At 38.7% G+C, this 17,542-nt stretch overlaps 1 protein-coding gene across 5 annotated transcripts in view; it reads left to right on the top strand.

Moving 5' to 3' along the window:
- Positions 1 to 17,542, top strand: part of ERI1 (exoribonuclease 1) — a 69,045-nt gene that overhangs the window by 28,049 nt on the left and 23,454 nt on the right. The window contains exons 7-8 of one of the 5 annotated variants that reach the window (XM_017894683.1): positions 2,275 to 2,564; positions 5,744 to 6,547. The exons of 2 other annotated variants lie outside the window; for them this stretch is intronic. In XM_017894683.1, the coding sequence (XP_017750172.1) occupies positions 2,275 to 2,517 (243 nt within the window). In that variant the 3' untranslated portion in view covers positions 2,518 to 2,564; positions 5,744 to 6,547. Of the gene's footprint in view, positions 1 to 2,274; positions 2,565 to 5,743; positions 6,548 to 17,542 lie in introns of those variants that run through there. 2 more of the 5 variants (XM_017894686.1, XM_017894685.1) reach the window with 2 other exon arrangements.

Below are 17,542 nucleotides of genomic sequence, written 5' to 3' on the forward strand. Positions count from 1 at the left end.
GACGGGGTCTAGCTCTGTCCTTCAGGCTGGAGTGCAGTGGCCGGATCTCAGCTCACTGCAAGCTCCGCCTCCCAGGTTTACGCCATTCTCCTGCCTCAGCCTCCCGAGTAGCTGGAACTACAGGCCCCCCCCCCCTTCCCGGGGTTGTTTTTTTTTTTTTTTTTTTTTTTTTTTGTATTTTTTAGTAGAGACAGGGTTTCACCGGGTTAGGCAGGATGGTCTCGATCTCCTGACCTCGTGATCCGCCCGTCTCGGCCTCCCAAAGTGCTGGGATTACAGGCTTGAGCCACCGCGCCCGGCCAACATTGTTTTTTAAATGTTGAGCCATCCTTGCATTTCAGGATAAAATCCGAATTGGTCATGGCGCATAATTATTTTAATATGTTGCTGATTTAGGTTTGCTTATATTTTGTCAAGGATTATTGCATCATGATATTCATAGGGGATATTGATCTGTAATTTTCTTTCCTCATGAGGTCTTTGTCAGGCTTTTGTATCAGCATGATGCTGACCTTAATGCAATGAGTTGGGAAGTATTTCTTCTTCAGTTTTTTTGTGGTAGTTTGAGGAGGCTTTGCTCTGAATCTTTAAATATTTGCCTGAATTCAGCAATGAGGCAGTCCGGTTCAGAGCTTTTCTTTGTTAGAGGTTTCAGGTACTGATTCAGTCTCCTTCCTGGGTATAGGTCTATTCAGATTTTCCGTTTCTTTGTGATTCAATTATTGGTAAGTTGTGTATTTCCAGTAATTTGTCCCATCCATCTAAGTTATCCAGTATTTTGGAAAAGTTATTTTTAGAAGTGCATTTTCCAAGTGATAATTAGTAGAAAGTACAAGATATATTGCAGTATTACAGCTTAAGATAATTATGGATATTTTACATGATTTGCTTTGTGATTATCCCAGGAAGCCTATGAGTAAATAGTAGAGCCGTTAGTCCCATTTTATGGATGAAGAAGCTGAGATCCTAGATGCATAGGCAAAATGGCTGTGCAAACTATGGAATGTAAAACTTAACAAATCTTGATAGAAACATGAAGAAAATACAACAATTTTTTTTCTCTTTTCTTTCTTTTTTTTTTTTTTTGAGATGGAACCACACTCTGACGCCCAGGCTAGAGTGCAGTGGAGTGATCTCAGCTCACTGTAACCTCTGCCTCCTGGGTTCAAGGGATTCTTCTGCCTCAGCCTCCTGAGTAGCTGGGATTACAGGTGCACACCATCATACCCAGATAATTTTTATATTCTTAGCAGAGATGGGGTTTCACCGTGTTGGCCAGGCTGGTCTCGAACTCCTGACCTCAGGTGATCCACCTTCCTTGGCCTCCCAAAGTGCTGGGATTACAGGCTTGAGCTACCACACCCAGCCAATAATTCTTAAAAGTGGAGGTGCATATTGGAATTTGGGGAGTGTGAGGTTTTTTTTTTTTTTTAGTTTATCAAGGAACAGGTTTTAAATAACTTGAAAATATCACACGACATCATGTTTCATTCTTAATCTATGTCTTAATCTTCATTTATCTTTAGCGCATCCCATAAAGGCTCAGTCTTTTTATCTAAGAAATCAGCTCAGTAAAGTAAAAGCATGATACGTAAAAAATACCATGTAAAATTAACTAATCTTGGTTTAAAATGGTAAGATCTTTCAACTTACATGTCCTGAACAATACATATTACCCTTTAATAAATTTATTTTTAAATTTTTAACAAACTGCAGAGGTTTCAGATGTCTGAGGATTCAGTCTGTATTTTCAGCTAAAACTCTAAGATCTACTTTTAAAGCTGCTGAAAAATTTTGAGGGTTTTTTTTTTTTTCTTTTTTTTTTTCCCCGATGGAGTCTCGCTCTGTTGTTCAGGCTGGAGTGCAATGGCTTGATCTGAGCTCACTGCAGCCTCTGCCTCCCGGGTTCAGGCAGTTCTCCTGCCTCAGCCTCCCAAGTAGCTGGGATTACAGATGTGCACCACCATGCCTGGCGAATTTTTTTGTATTTTTAGAAGAGATGGGGTTTCACCATGTTGACCAGGCTGGTCTCAAACTCCTGACCTCAAGTGATCTGCCCGCCTTGGCCTCCCAAAGTGCTGAGATTACAGGCTTTGAGCCACATTGCCAGGCCTGAGTTTTTTATTTGCCTTATTTGACTGAGGGTATTGCCCTTTGCCTAGCTTTCTTTAGCTATTTGTGCTAATTTTCAGTTTCTTATTTTTCAGCTTAACTGTGGCTTATATTACAGTTTAGAACACCAAAGAATTATTTACTAAGCTGTTTATTTTTCAGGTTCCTAGAAGCCAAACCAAACTGACAATAATGCTTGAAAAATTAGGAATGGATTATGATGGGCGGCCTCACTGTGGTCTTGATGACTCTAAGAATATCGCCCGAATAGCAGTTCGAATGCTTCAGGATGGGTGTGAACTCCGAATCAACGAGAAAATACATGCAGGACAGCTAATGAGTGTGTCCTCTTCCTTACCAATAGAGGGCACTCCACCGCCACAAATGCCACATTTTAGAAAGTAACAGCAGTTTTGTGTGTGGATCATTCCAACTGAAGTTGCTATGAAGAGGTAGCAGATGAATTTCATTGAATTAGTCCTATAGTGCAAACTTTAAGCACCTTAAAACATTTAAAATCTTATTACAGGTGATAGAGATAGATAGATGTATGTGAACAGATTTTGTAGGAAGGAGTACTGAATTCTTTGTCACCAGCACTTTTGATATGAGCAGTATTCGTTACACAGTAACAGTTCCTGCTTAGAACTGACTTTTATAATTTAAGGTGTTCACTATATTCTCTTTTTGGTTTTAAAATGCAAAATCTCATTGGCTGTTCTCTTGAATGTCATATCTTACTGGTGTTAAAATATGTAATGTATTTCTTTATTAACATCACTAGATGAAACCATATCTTAAAATGGAGAAGTGATTGGAAGGTAGGTCTTATCTAGCCTTTAGATTTCAAGAATATCATAGTCCTTTTGATTTTTCAAAGTTTATATATGAAGTTCACCATGTATGTGATGAATTTCATAAGGTACTTGGTATACGTATTTGCCTATGTTTCTTTTCAACTCATAATTGGAAGAATTGTGATCGATTATAGGATCTGGTTAAAATTCAGTTACTGAAGGAATTAATGAAAACTTGGAAGAAAATACTGAAAGGAATATCATAAGGGCTGTAGCTCAAACTTCATAATACATAAATCACTGGGGTCTTTTTGGATTTGGTTGTTTGATTCTCCTTCCTTTTTTGACATATATATGCCTTAATTCTTAAATCTGAGGGACCATGCTTTGAAATAGACTGAAAATTAAGGGTCACCACCTAATTTTACTTTGTATTCAGTATCATAAGTGAGGTTAATAAAGTCAATACTTTCTACCACATATTATGTTTTGTTATTAAAAAACTTCATTGGCCACCAGTGAAGTTAGTCAATAAAATATTTGTTTTCTGATTTTACATAGTAAGTGGCTGCTAAATATTGAGTAATTCTTAAAAAACGAAAATGTGCATTTCGACTTGATAAGGTGTAAAACTCTTATCTAGAGGCTAAACCCATGTATTTTCAGAATTCAGTTTTTCTTGTAGATTTCAGGGGACAATTTCATTGACATTGCTTGCTTCCTGCCTTTTACCTTTTAATAAAAATTGTGATGCTACTTTATTCTGAAGATTTATATTTTATAATCAAGTAAATTTCCTCAAAGGTTTCCAAACCTGATATATATATAGGGTGAAAAGCAGGAAAGTAGACGTTTTTCTTGGTGTGGGAATTATCTACATAGGGCGGTAGGTTTCTCCTTTTTTTTTTTTTTAAGATGTTCTCTTGCCCAGGCTGGAGTGCAGTGGCACGATCTCTGCTCACTGCAACCTCTGCCTCCCGGGTTCAAGCAATTCTCCTGCCTCAGCCTCCTGAGTAGCTGGGATTACAGGCTCCCGCCACCACGCCCAGCTAATTTTGTATTTTACTAGAGATGGGGTTTCACCATGTTGGTCAGGCTGGTCTCGAACCCCTGACCTCGTGATCCACCCACCTCGGCCTCCCAAAGTGCTGGGATTACAGGTGTGAGCCACTGCGCCTGACCCAGGGCGGTAGATTTCTTAAGCCAATAAATTTCTGCTTTTGAGCAGTATCATAAAGAATAATGTGTAATCAGTATCATAAAGAATAATGTGTAAATAACAGAAGGCATGAGTGTGTGGTGTTCCTAAACTGTTAGAGATTGTAGTAAAATAAGGAAACCTAAGTGCTTTAAGTTTATACAGTTAACTCTTCGGATAAGACGGATATATGCTGAGATGTTTGTGAATCCCAGATAGCACTGTATGATAAACTGTAAAGTATTACTGAATGTTGTAAAGAATTTCCTACAAATCCTTACTGTGCCAGGGCAAAGGAGTAGAAAATAGCAAATTACAGATGGCAGGAGATCTAGACATTCTTTAGGTGAGTTTTTCCGTATAGCCATCCTACTGTGGAATTCAAATCCATGCTCTAGCAGAACTCTTATTGCCTCTCAGCACTTCCAGAGTCGCACATGAATAGCTGAAACTGCAATTGGAAAATGTGATGACAAGGAAATACTACGTTTCCGGTTTTGTTTTAGCTCTATCTGCTAATTTCTTTGCCTATTTTCCCTTTTGCCAAGTACCAACAAGCTTATGTTGTATTTCTTTTTAAGACCTTCAACATTATAAGCTCTCAGTACCCTATTTTTTTGTTGTTGTTTGAGATAAGAGTTTTTGCTCGTCTGCCAGGCTGGAGTGCAGTGGTGCCATCTTGGCTCACTGCAACTTCCGCCTCCTGGGCTCAGGTGAGATCCTCTTGGCTCAGCCTCCTGAGTAGCTGGGATTACAGGTGCGTGTAATCCTGTAATTACACAAAGTTTATATATGAAGTTCACCATGTATGTGATGAATTTCATAAGGTACTTGGTATACGTATTTGCCTATGTTTCTTTTCAACTCATAATTGGAAGAATTGTGATCGATTATAGGATCTGGTTAAAATTCAGTTACTGAAGGAATTAATGAAAACTTGGAAGAAAATACTGAAAGGAATATCATAAGGGCTGTAGCTCAAACTTCATAATACATAAATCATAATACATAATCATAATACATAAATGTATTATGTATTATAATACATAGTGAGTTGCCCTTGACCTCCTGCGGATGTGAGCTGCCCTTGACCTCCTGCGGATGTGAGCCTCTGCGCTCAGCCATAGATTTTACTCTCTTAACCCATTTTAATTCCTCTGTTGAGTCTCTGTCCTCCCCTCCAGTTTGATTTGGGATTTTGCTGATGAGATTATACTAAACATTGAGAGTACTGCATTTTACTCTTTTATTGTGTTGTCTTTGAAAGACAAATAGTACAATTTTGTACAAGGAAACACATAAGAGATGGATGTCTTTCTGGTATCCCCACGAAAACAATATTAGTATACTCTATTATTGTTACTTATTAATAGTTACTTAGTATTTACAATTTATTAATTATTAGCTATGTTAATTTTTATTCTATGCTTCATTTGCTCTGGCATTGACATAGTGGATTTCTGCTGATTTTTTTCGAATCCACAATCTTTATAACCAACTGAAAAATATAATAGAGCATTATATTTCGTTTTTATTTGTGTTCTTTTGGATCAAGTATTTAACATTTGCTCTGAAAAAAATGTTTTGTGACGTGTCTTCGTTGCCTTGAGATAGAGCTGTTTATCCTGCCTCCTAGGGAGAAGTTTCTGCCTGGATTGAAATAAAAAAACACAGGAGTCACAAGCATGTTACCTATTAAAAGAGAGAGGGTATCTCTGAAGACTAATTAAAATGGTAATTTTTTAAAAGATGGGACCAGTTGACTTTTAGTATATCACCCCAAGTATTATCCCCAAAATGATAATGCAAAACAATAATTTGGAGACCAGGAGAAAAACTGGTAGTAGGATTATGGGGGAGGGGAAGAAGCACAGGTGGTCAAGATAATAATGCGTGTTTGGCCTCAGCTGTAGGTAGAGGTGCCAAAGAAACTACCTGCCTCACAGATGAGCACACACGGGTGCATTGTAAAAGTCTGAGAAGGATGTATTGTACTTTGAAGGAAGACTTTCCATTTCTAAGCTACTGTGGAGAAGTATAAGCTCCTTGAGACCAGAGACTGTGACTTCTGCATCTTTGATTCCAGCGACATATGATAAAATGTTTTGCACATAGTTGAATGCAGCGTTGATAAATGAAGGACAGCCTTACATCTTTTTTCTGTTATACTTAGCAATTTCCTCTTTCTTCTGCACCACCAACCTGTATTTCAAGCCTCCCTGCCCCACAGAGCTTCCAAAGCCAATAAATTTGTTAATCTAGAGCAGGGGTCAGCAAGGTCAGCAAACTGCCACCCTTGGGCCAAATCTGGCCTGCTGCCTGTTTTTGTATGGCCTACAAACTATGGTTTTTATATTTGTTAATGGCTCAAAATAATATTTTGTATAATATGAAAATTACACGAAATTTTAGTTTCTCTGAATAAAGTTTTGGAAAGAACTACCATTCTCATTTGTTTTCATGTCCTCTCTGACCACTTTTGTGCTACAATGGCAGAGCTGAATAGCTGCCTCAGTGGTACCATCTGGCCAGCAAGGCCAAAAATACTGTCTGACCCTTTACAGAGAAAGTTTGCCTACCCTTACCTCACTTACCGAATGCAGTATATGTTGCATCAACAAGAAATGGGACTGATAACATGAGAGCCTAGAGCTGAATGTTAAGGTGCAATAATGATACTTGCACCAAACATTTATTGACACTGTTAAGTACTTTACCCCATTGTTTAATAAGGATCTGGTGAGGGAGAGAGGCCTTCTCTCCAATTTATAGATGGGAAAATTAGGTCCAGAGTGGTTAACTTGCCAAAGTTTAAGTAGTGGGAGCTGTAGACTCTGGCAGTCTGACTTGAGCCACTGCTCTTTACCCCCGTGCTATGCTGCCTCCCCTTGTAGACTTTGGCTTAACCTGATATTCCAGGAACAGATAGATTGTCCTAGGTAGAGTAAACATCTTTCTGCTACAGTTTAGACATTTTCAGTGCGATTTTACTAAATGCAAATCAGGAGATAATTTGATGTTCATTCTTTGAATGAAGCAATATAAAGTGTTTTTAACTTCTAATGTAACCAGCTCTAAGGTTTTTTGGAGATGGGGATAAGTGGAGAAGGAGAAGGATTTTAGCTTTAAAATTTCCCCAGTGTTCTTGAGATGAGAAACGTTAGTGTCTTGAGTTTATAATGACACAGGCTAAAGGGCTTAAGCTTGACGGATGGATTAAGAGGTGGAAGTAATTGTTTTTCTGGATTCCTTACCAAGACTTGGGTAAGGGGCTGATACCTGAGGCTTTAAACCAGATCTGCTTTTTACGTGCAAATGAATGATCTCAAGTTAAACTTCATTAGATTTGTTTTAGGATGAATACTGCTCAATCATTGTGGAGCCACAAGGCATGCTTCATTTTATTGCACTTCTCTTTATTGTACTTTACAGATACTTTTTTTTTTTTTTAGCATACTGAAGGTTTGTGTGAATCCTGTGTGGAGAAAGTCTATTGGTGTCATTTTCCCAACAGCATATGCTCACTTCATGTCTCTTACATTTTGGTAATTCTCCCTATACTTCAAACTTTTTGATGATTATTATCTCTCTTAGGGTGACTTGTAATTAGTGACCTTTGATGTTACTATCATGGTGGTTTTGGGGTACCACCAACCACACCCATATAAGACAACGAACTTAATTGATAAATGTCTGTGTTTTCCCCATCGCTCCCTCTCCAGACCTACCTATTCCCTGAGACATAATATTGAAATTAGGCCAATTAATAAGCCTACAGTGGCCTGTAAGTGTTCAAGTGAAAGGAAGAGTCACATGTCTTCCACTTTAAATCAAAAACTAGAAATGATTAAGCTTAGAGAGGAAGGCATGTCAAAAGCTAAGACGGGCTGAAAGCTATGCCTCTTGATCCACATTAGCCAAGTTGTAAATCCAAAGGAAAAGTTATTGAAGGAAATTAAAAGTGCTGCTCCAGTGAGCACACAAGTGATAAGAAAGCAAAACAGCCTTATTGCTGATATGGAGAAAGTTTTAGTGGTTTGGATAAAACATCAAACCGCAACATTTCCTTAAGCCAAAGCCTGTTCTAGAGCAAGACTGTAACTCTTGTATTCTGTGAGGGTTGAGGGAGGTGAGGAAGCTGCAGAAGAAAAATTGGAAGCCAGCAGAGATTGGCTTATGAAATTTAAGGAAAGAAGTTGTCTCCATAAAATAAAAGTGCAAGATAAAGCAGCAAGTGCTGATGTAGAAGTTATAGCAAGTTATCTGGAAGATCTGGCTAAGATATTTGATGAAGGTGGCCACACCAGACAACAGGTTTTCAATGTAGATGAAATAGCCTATTAGAAGAAGATAACATCTAGGACTTTGGTAGCTGGAAAGAAGTCAGTGCTTGACTTCAAAGCTTCAGACGACAGGCTGATTCTTGTTAGGAGCTAATGTAGCTGGGGACTTTAAGTTGAAGCCAGTGTTGGTTAGCCATTCTGAAAATCCTAGGGCCCTTATGCTAAATCTACTCTGCCTGTGCTCTATAAAGGGAACGGCAAAGCCTGAGTGACAGCACATCTGTTTACAACATCGTTTACTTAATATTTGAAGCCTGCTGTTGAGACTTAGTGCTCAGGGAAAAAAAAAAAAAAAAAAAAAACTTTTCAAAAGATGACTGCTCATTGACAATGCATCTGGTCATCCAAGAGCTCTGATGGAGTTGCATAAGGAGATTAATGTTGGTTTTAATGCCTACAAACAATATCCCATTCCGCAACCCATGAATCAAGTAGTAGTTCTGGCTTTCAAGTCTTATTATTTAAAAATTCGTTTCATAAGGCTGTAGTTAGCATAGGTAGTGATTCCTCTGATGGATCTAGGCAAAGTCAGTTGAAAACCTTCTGGAAAGGATTCACCATTCTGAATGCCATTACAAGCATTTGTGATTTGTGAGAGGAGGTAAAGATAGCAACCTTAACAGGAATTTGCAAGAAGCTGATTTTAGTCCTCGTGGATGACTTTTAGGGGCCCAAGACTTCAGTGGAAGAAGTCACTGCTGATGTGGTGGAAATACCAAGAGAACTAGAAGTGAAGATGTGACTGAATTGCTGCCACCTCATGATAAAACTTGAGGAATTGCTTCTTACAGATAGGTAAAGAAAGTGATTTATTGAGATGGAATCTATTCCTGGTGAAGATGCTGTGAACATTCTTGAAATGACAGCAAAGGATTTAGAATATTACATAAGCTTAATTGATAAACCAGTGGCAGTGTTTGAGAGGATTGACTCTAATTTTGAAAGAAGTTCTACTGTGGATAGAATGCTATCAAATAGCATGATAAAGAGAAATCTTTTGTGAAAGCACAAAGATCAGTTGATGGAGCAAACTTCATCGTTGTCTCATTTTAAGAAACTGCCACAGCCACTCCAATCTTCATCACCTACCACCCTGATCACTCATTACTGCCCTCAACATTGAGGCAAGATCCTACACCAGCAAAAAGATTATGACTTGCTGAACACTCTTGAGTGTTAGCTTTTTCTAGAAATTTAATCTTGAAGGTGTGTATGTGTTTTTTAGACATAATGCTTTTGCCCACTTCATAGACTATTGTTTAAATGTAACTTTTATATGTATTGGGGAGCCAAAACATTTGTGTGAGTTGCTTTATTGTGATACTCCCTTTATTGCAGTGGTCTGGAACTGAACCTGCAGTATCTCTGAGGTATGCCTGTATATAGTGTGATCAAGAACAAGTTTAGAATACAAGTCCTTTTTTTTCTATTTAATTGAGTAAAAGAAGAGGAGAAAGCTTATGATTTTCTGCTTGCTAGTTTAGTGTGGCACACCATCACTGGTAATGGCAGATTGATGGAAGGGAGAGGTTGAGCTTTCCCTTTCAAGTGTCCATTCTTGCTTGCCATCTCTGCACCTTTGAACATAGACCTGTTTTCTCTTTGGATTTGTTTTTGTCAGTGGGACCGTGATTGTCACAGTCACATGGGATTGAAACCATGAAACTCATGGTCCCTCCTTCCCCCTTTTAGCACAATGTCCTTTATTTTCCAGTCACTTTATCCTCACCCCCGTTTTCATCATTGCTACACAGACTATTGCTAAAATTTAACTGACTTCTCTCATGCTGTCTCTTCCTATATACCACTGTCATAAAAAAGCTTCCTAAAATGTTGCTTTGCACACTGATCTCAGAAACCTTCACATTTCTGATGGGATAAAACTCAGCTCTCTGTTGGCATATAAGACCCTTCACAGTCCGATTTCTGTCTACCAACTTTTATAGTAGCCATCTGCTCTGGGGTAATAGTTACTCGCCTCACCATCATCATTGAATTGCATGTGCACCATCCTACTTCTGTCCCCAGGAAGTTAGCCCATCAGTCTTATCCTCTTGATTCTGTTTTGTTAAAGACCTGCTCTGATTTCAGCCTTCTCCTTCCCAGACGACCCGGACCTTTGGCAACAACTCCCTCTATTCGTTCACTGCACTTTTGTTGTATTCATTGGGCCCTTAATTTGTGCTTCAGAGATTCATATGTACTGTGTTGTTGGGGTTTTTTCTGTTTCCCCAACAGGAGTATAAATTATTCAGGCACATTTTCTTTCTTATATCTCAAGAACCTAAGACACAATGGGTGCTTAGTTTAAAACAATTAGAGATGGTAAAATATATTCTCTAAGGTTAGTACCTGTTCCTGAAATTGCAAAAGGTAGCGTGAAGTCTTGACTGCTGTGATGAATGAGTTGCTGCTTTGGCAGAGTTACCGATATGAGCTATCCCCTTTTCTGTTACGGTGCACCATAAATAAATTTTTGCAGGCTCTATCTCCAGTAGAAATGTGTAATCCCTGTCTATGCTTGACTTTCCCTCTAGGTGCCAGGAAAAGCAAACAAATGTTAAGCTGTCCTTCCTGGTAGTTCAGTCTGTACATTGCTGATAAAAAAAAAAAAAAGTCCGTTCCAAGTATCTTTGGCCTTGAAAAAGGTTATTGCTTGCCTTTCCTCTGTGTTGAGCACTGATTTTTCAAACTTTTTTGCACAAGTATTCCCTAATACTTAAAAAAAATTGTTTTAAAAGGAAACTGTATCTATTTGCACATTTAAAGCTGTTCCTAAGTTTAAATATTGGCAAAAGAGACAATACCAGCATAGTAGAAATACTGAGATTTTAAAACAAAAGAGGCTTCATTATATAATCAGTGGAGTCTACATACCGTAGAAATTTAGTACCATTATCTACATAGAAACTGCATAAAGGTTTTTAAAATTCCTCTTTCTCCTGGAACTTGTATTTTTGTTGCAGTTCTCCCACAGGATTTTATTCTAATGTAATACAGTAGTCCCCTCTTATCCGTGGTTTTGCTTTCCATGGTTTCAGTTATCCAAGGTGCAGTAACAAGATATTTTGAGAGAGTCCACATTCACATGACTTTTATTGCAGTGTATTGTTATAACTGTTCTATTTTACTAGTTATTGCTATTAATCGCTTTTCCTAATTTATAAATTAAACTTGATCATAGATAAGTATAGGAAAAAACATCAGGTTTGGTGTTATCCAAGGTTTCCGGCATCCTGGGGTTCTTGGAAAGTATTCCCTGTGGGTAAGGGAGTACTGTACAGCAAAACTCCACCACAGTATCTAGGTAGGACCCCAAAAAATTGAGTTGTGAAAATGTGGGGTCATATTATTGCAAGAATAATGAAAAAATACATTTTAGTTTGTACTATCGCACAAAGATGCAGAAATAAAGTTTTGGTGAAGGTTACTGTTTCACCATCATTAACTGACCGGTCACTAAACTTAGAAAGTCCCCATTGATGACAAGGCAGTCACTTTCTAGCCTCCACCACCACCTGCCATCTCAGAGAGAAGCTTACAGCTTTCAGCTCCTGTGTTTGAGCAGAGGCTCTGGGCTGGAGTACAGGGACCAATTCCACTACATCCGGTTTTCATCTTGTAGCTTGTTGTCATCGGGTTTTACTCTATATTTTTATGCCTGAAAGTCATTGATCATACTGTCATACATCTTTGCAATAAATGTATATACATTTAAAATTATATGTGACTGAGTGCAGTGGCACATGCCTGTAATCCTAGCACTTTGGGAGGCTGAGGTGGGTGGATTGCTTGAGCTCAGAAGTTCGAGACCAGCTTGGGCAACATGGCGAAACCCTCTTTCTACAAAAAAATTCAAAAACTTAAGCCAGGCATGGTGGCACAAGCCTGTAGTCCCAGCTACTTGGTGGGCTGAGGTGGGAGGATTGCTTGAGCCCAGGAGGTGGAGGCTACGTTGCATGGAGATCTATTTATTTATTGTGACATAAGGATGTATTAAATTCTATATTTACTCAGTCATTTGCCTAATGGATCAAGATATAAATATATTAAAATTTTTGGAAATTCTTTAATGACATGTTTTTACAATTAGTTTATATAGCTGGATTAAAATGACATTGCTAGAATGAAAGAGGGTCCAGCATCAATTCTATAGCTTTACCTAAAAGCCTTTTACTCAGTTCTTTAATTTCCATGACAAAAAATCACGTCATCTATCATCTGTGATGATAAATCATTCTGCAGCTGACAGCATGATTAGTTTCTTGTTTATTTTGTTGAAAACAGATTTTGAAAGTTGCCTTTTAGAGGTGTTTACTTAGAATTTACTCATTCTCATATTTAGGGATGTAAACGCAAAGGGCTTTACCAAGACTATCAAATGATTATTAATTATATCTGTTACTCTTTAACCTGGAAAACCTTTATTTATTTCAGTATATTCCTAAAGGGTTGGGAAAATCCAACCTGTGCGTTTTGGATGTAATACTCTTGGTACAGTTAGTGCTTTAAATATATTTTCATTATGTGTTTCATCAAAACCTTGGTACTACAGATTTAGTCATTCAATTCGTGGTACATGTCCATCATCTAATGAAATCAAGCAAAATATCCATTTCATGAATCAAATCAAACTACTGACTTTGTCAGAAAAAAAGTCTGACTTGAAAATTCATGTTAGTGAATTTTGAACTTATAAAAATCATTAAAAACCATCCCAGAACACCTTTTGTAAATGCTTAGTGAAAACAGTCAAGACTTAAAATTTCCCTTATTTAACTTATAACAAGTCACAGTCACCTGTGGCAGAAACAAGTTATTTAGGAAGCAAGTTAGGTTGATAAAAAGCAAGATACTCCTTCAATAAAGGTGTGTACGTATATTGAGCTAAGATGTTTGGCTTTTGTTAGAATTAGGAATCAAAAAATAACATTAACTTTTACTAGGATTATGCTTTTCCTATAGAATGCTATCCTGCTAAAAACTAACTGGCAGCTATCTAGAACCTAATTTATTTTCTGTTAAGAGGTAAATATTTCCCATTTCATAAGATGAAGTAAATTGATATTTGACTGTATTTGGAGTAAATATTTCATAATATGATTGTAGTCAGTTTTTTTATTTTTTGTGATCAGTTTTGTCTATAGGTTTTATTCAGTGCATCATGAAAATTCCTGAAAATTATTTCAAGTACAACTGAAATATTCAGCATCACTAAACTCTTTATTTTGACTGTCCAAGGGTATTTTTCCTTCCAGTCAATGATTGTTCTGTGGATGAGTTTTAAATAGTTGAAAAGTGACTTAGAAGAAAAGTTGTTTGTAGCATTCAGTATTTCTTACTGATACTTGCCGCTTTTTGCTGGTGGGACCTCCACCAAGAGTGATTTATTTCTTGGCAGGCGTCTTGGAGAGGGAAGTGGCCAATTTGTTCAATAAAAATCATTACTTTCACTTTACCACATATTCACATTTTGAATATCCTAACAAGTCTCCGAACATCCCCATTTCTAAATCCCCCTTTACAGAAGTTTAGAACAGGGAAAGTCACAAAGCCCTTAAAGCCTTAAGCTGACTTGACGAACCTTTCCGGGTAGGAGGCTTCTGCTTTGTTCTCTGTGTTCGCTAACGTCTTGGGGCAGCAGTGCCAACTGAACTGGGAAGGTGAGTGGTGTCTTTGTTTTGTAGAACGGAAGAAGTAGTGTGGATGCCACGGTTTTGCTTTTGTTAGAGGGCTGTATGAAAGCTCAGAATTACCTTAAATTCCAAATTAATTAGGTCATCCTGTAAAATTACCCTTGCTGAGGCACCCCTTAGAAAGTTTCAAGGTGGCCCTAGGGTTAGACACATCCCACATGAAGACCTCTGGTTCAAAGTGTTGAAAATTTCTGTTATTTTTGTATGTTCATAAAATGTTTTCATCAGTAATATAGTGTGTGTGTGTGTGTGTGTGTGTTCACATTTGATACGGTTCTTGTTTAGGACTTCCTTAGCTCTGAGAAAACAAGCTGAGTCTTTTGTAGAAAGAGTGGAGCACAAACCTGCCCCTGCCTCATTAATGTCAAAAAGCCTCTCCATCAGCCTGCCAGCACCGAGCGTTTTGAGTGCCCTTTGATAATGTCAGTAACACCTGGGTTAGCATTATTCCCACCTCAGTCTAGTGCTTACTCAGTCCTGGGCCCTGCTGAAATTGCATGCATACAAGGTATACTGTAATGAGACAGTTCTCAGTGCAGACAGCTGAGCCCCCAGTCACTTGCTCCGCTGAGTGTTTCAGCGATTACTCTGCACTTCTGCTAGCCTGCCTAAAATGCATGAAGAGTACAGTGGGGGAATAATGAGTGTGACTTTTGTTCATTCTGTGTGTCTGGTGAGAAAAATGTGGGAATTCCAAGCAACAACGTATTAGTGATGATTCTGGAAATTCAGGAGAAACAGGTAAAATGTAAAGAAACCTGAAGTTGTAAACATTGTGTTAAATCCTACGTTCCTTACTACAGATGACTTCCTTACTTCCTTGTATTCTCCCACTTCATGATTTGATAGGAGAGTAGGAGGGGAGCTTTTAAAATTAGGTGTGTTGCAGCATACACATTCTTTTCATCAGCCCATGGAACATTCTCCAGGGTTGACCATAGGTTAGGACACAAAACAAGTCTCAAGAACTTTCTAAAACTCAGAATAATACAAAGCATCATATCTGACCACAAGGGAATTAAACGACATCAATAACAAGGAACATTCGAAACGAAACAAACACATGCAAATTAAACAACATGCTCCGGAATGGTCAATGGGTGAAAGAAGAAATTAAGAATGAGATTTAAAACTTCCCTGAAACAAATGAAGTAGAAACACAACGTACCAAAACCTATGAGACAAGCAAAACCAGTACTGAGGGCAAGTTTATAGCAATACATGGCTACATTAAAAAACTAGAGATCTCTCTCCCTCTCTCCCTCTCTCTCTCTCTCTCTCTTCTCTCTTCTCTTCTAAGTTGCACTGTTGTCACCCAGGCTGAAGTGCAGTGGTGTGATCTCGGCTCACTGCAACGTCCACCTGCCGGGTTCAGGAGATTCTCTTGCCTCAGCCTCTCGAGTTGCTGGGACTACAGGCATGCACCACCACGCCCAGCTAATTTTGTATTTTTAGTAGAGACGTGGTTTCACCATGTTGACCAGGCTAGTCTTGAACTCCTGACCTTGGGTGATCCTCCTGCCTTGGCTTCCCAAAGTGCTGGAATTACAGGCATGAGCCACTGTGCCTGGCCAAGAGATTTTTAAATGAACAACCTAACTGTACCTCAAGCAACTGGAAAAGCAAGAACAAACCAAACCCTCCGGGGGAAAGAAATTAGATATAGTAGAATAAGATAAGCATTAGGAATTTCTCAAGGCCAAGAGAAATCTCTGTAAAGAGAAGAGAAGGAACTTGGGGGCTGCATAGCCAGAATGCCTCACCTAGCATATGTTTCATACGCTGTGTCCTTGGTCCTAACTCTGTGATAATTTCTCCCTGTGGCACACAAGATTTCAACTATCCCTTCTCTGCAAAAGGTTCCTAAAATCTATTGCCCTGACCTCTCTTTTGAGTTCCAATTTCCTGGGTATTTCATAGGTGTCACCAGTGTTTTAAATTTTATACATTAAGAAACAAACAGATGTTTATTTCCTCACCTACTAACCCCTCTCCTGCCTCCAGCAAGCACAGAGCCTATTCTTGTGTCACTCAAGTCAGGGAACACCTTCCCATTATACTCAAATCTGCCAGTTCCCTGTTCTTTGGGGGTGCTTAGGAGGAGGTAGCATCATTTGTCACACTGCAGGCATTCTGGGGCTTTATGCCGGTGGAGGAAGCCTGGATGCAATGGCTCTTTGTATCTAGAATGAAAGTTAGCTAACAAAGCTGGAGGGAAGTCTTATGCTTTGAGGAGGTAATACAGGTTGAGCATCCCTAGTCCAAGAATCAGAAATGATCCAAAATCTGAAGCTTTTTGAGTGTTGTCATGATTTCAGATTAGTGATGCTCAGTGAATAAATAGCAATACAATGCAAATATTCCAAGATCTGAGGAAATTCAAAATCTGAAACATTTCCGATCCCTAGCATTTCAGAGAAGGGATGCTCAACCTGCACCTGCACTTGCTTGAGTCAGTTACCCTGCCTGCTCCCGTGCGCAGCGCCGTATGTTCCCCGGGGCACGCTCTGCAGTCTGCAAGGCTCTGGAGAAGAAAGGTGTGGCTGCGCTTCCTGGCAGTGAGCACTTCATCTCTGCCGTTGGAATAGCCTGTGTTTGATTCTACTCTTATGTCTAAGTACATCTCTTTAGGTTTCTAGCCTTGGAACCATGCTTGACTGTGGAATGGGGTACATAACTGATTTGTTTTTAAGGTGTTATTTCTACCTCTTCATGTATAATTGGTGCAAACCATTTCTGATATTCTTTAGAACACATGTGTCTTCTTGAAACTCCCACTTTTAAGACGAGCGATGAGTGTGTTTTTGTGTGGCTCAGATATGTAGGTGATATATCAGGGAGAAACCTGTGTATGCAGCACCCTCCCCCAACCACCCAATTTCAAGCCCAGCTTTTGTGACTCAATTATCAATAATTAGCCTCCTGAGTAGCTGGGACTACAGGCCACAATTGTATTGTTTATATTCAACAAAGAAATATTTACCGAATATTTAATTGAGAAAATAAGGCATAAGCAGGGAAAGATAGTTCACAATGTAAAGTAAGTTTCAAAAGAGGCCTACCATGTAGCATGGTGTTTAAGGCTATAAGAGATTGGAATTGGATCTGGGTTTAGATCTTAGTTCTGAGACTTACGGGTGGTGGGACCTCAGCAAGTAACTTAACCTTTATGAGCTCCCAATTTTCCTTACAAAACTCTTTATACGGTTGTTGTAGGAGCTAAATGGGATATCATCTGAATCATGCCTAGTGAATTATAACTGAATCATAGAGTAAGATAAAACATCTTCAAATAAAACATCTTCAAAATTCATCATGGTGCAGGAGGATGTCCTTGTTAACATGGCATGCTGGATGCAGGGCAACAAGTCTAGAGCGCCTTAAATTTTCTGTGAT

This window comes from Rhinopithecus bieti, unplaced genomic scaffold, assembly GCF_001698545.2.
Source record: "Rhinopithecus bieti isolate Rb0 unplaced genomic scaffold, ASM169854v2 scaffold_25360, whole genome shotgun sequence".
Lineage (NCBI taxonomy): Eukaryota > Metazoa > Chordata > Mammalia > Primates > Cercopithecidae > Rhinopithecus > Rhinopithecus bieti.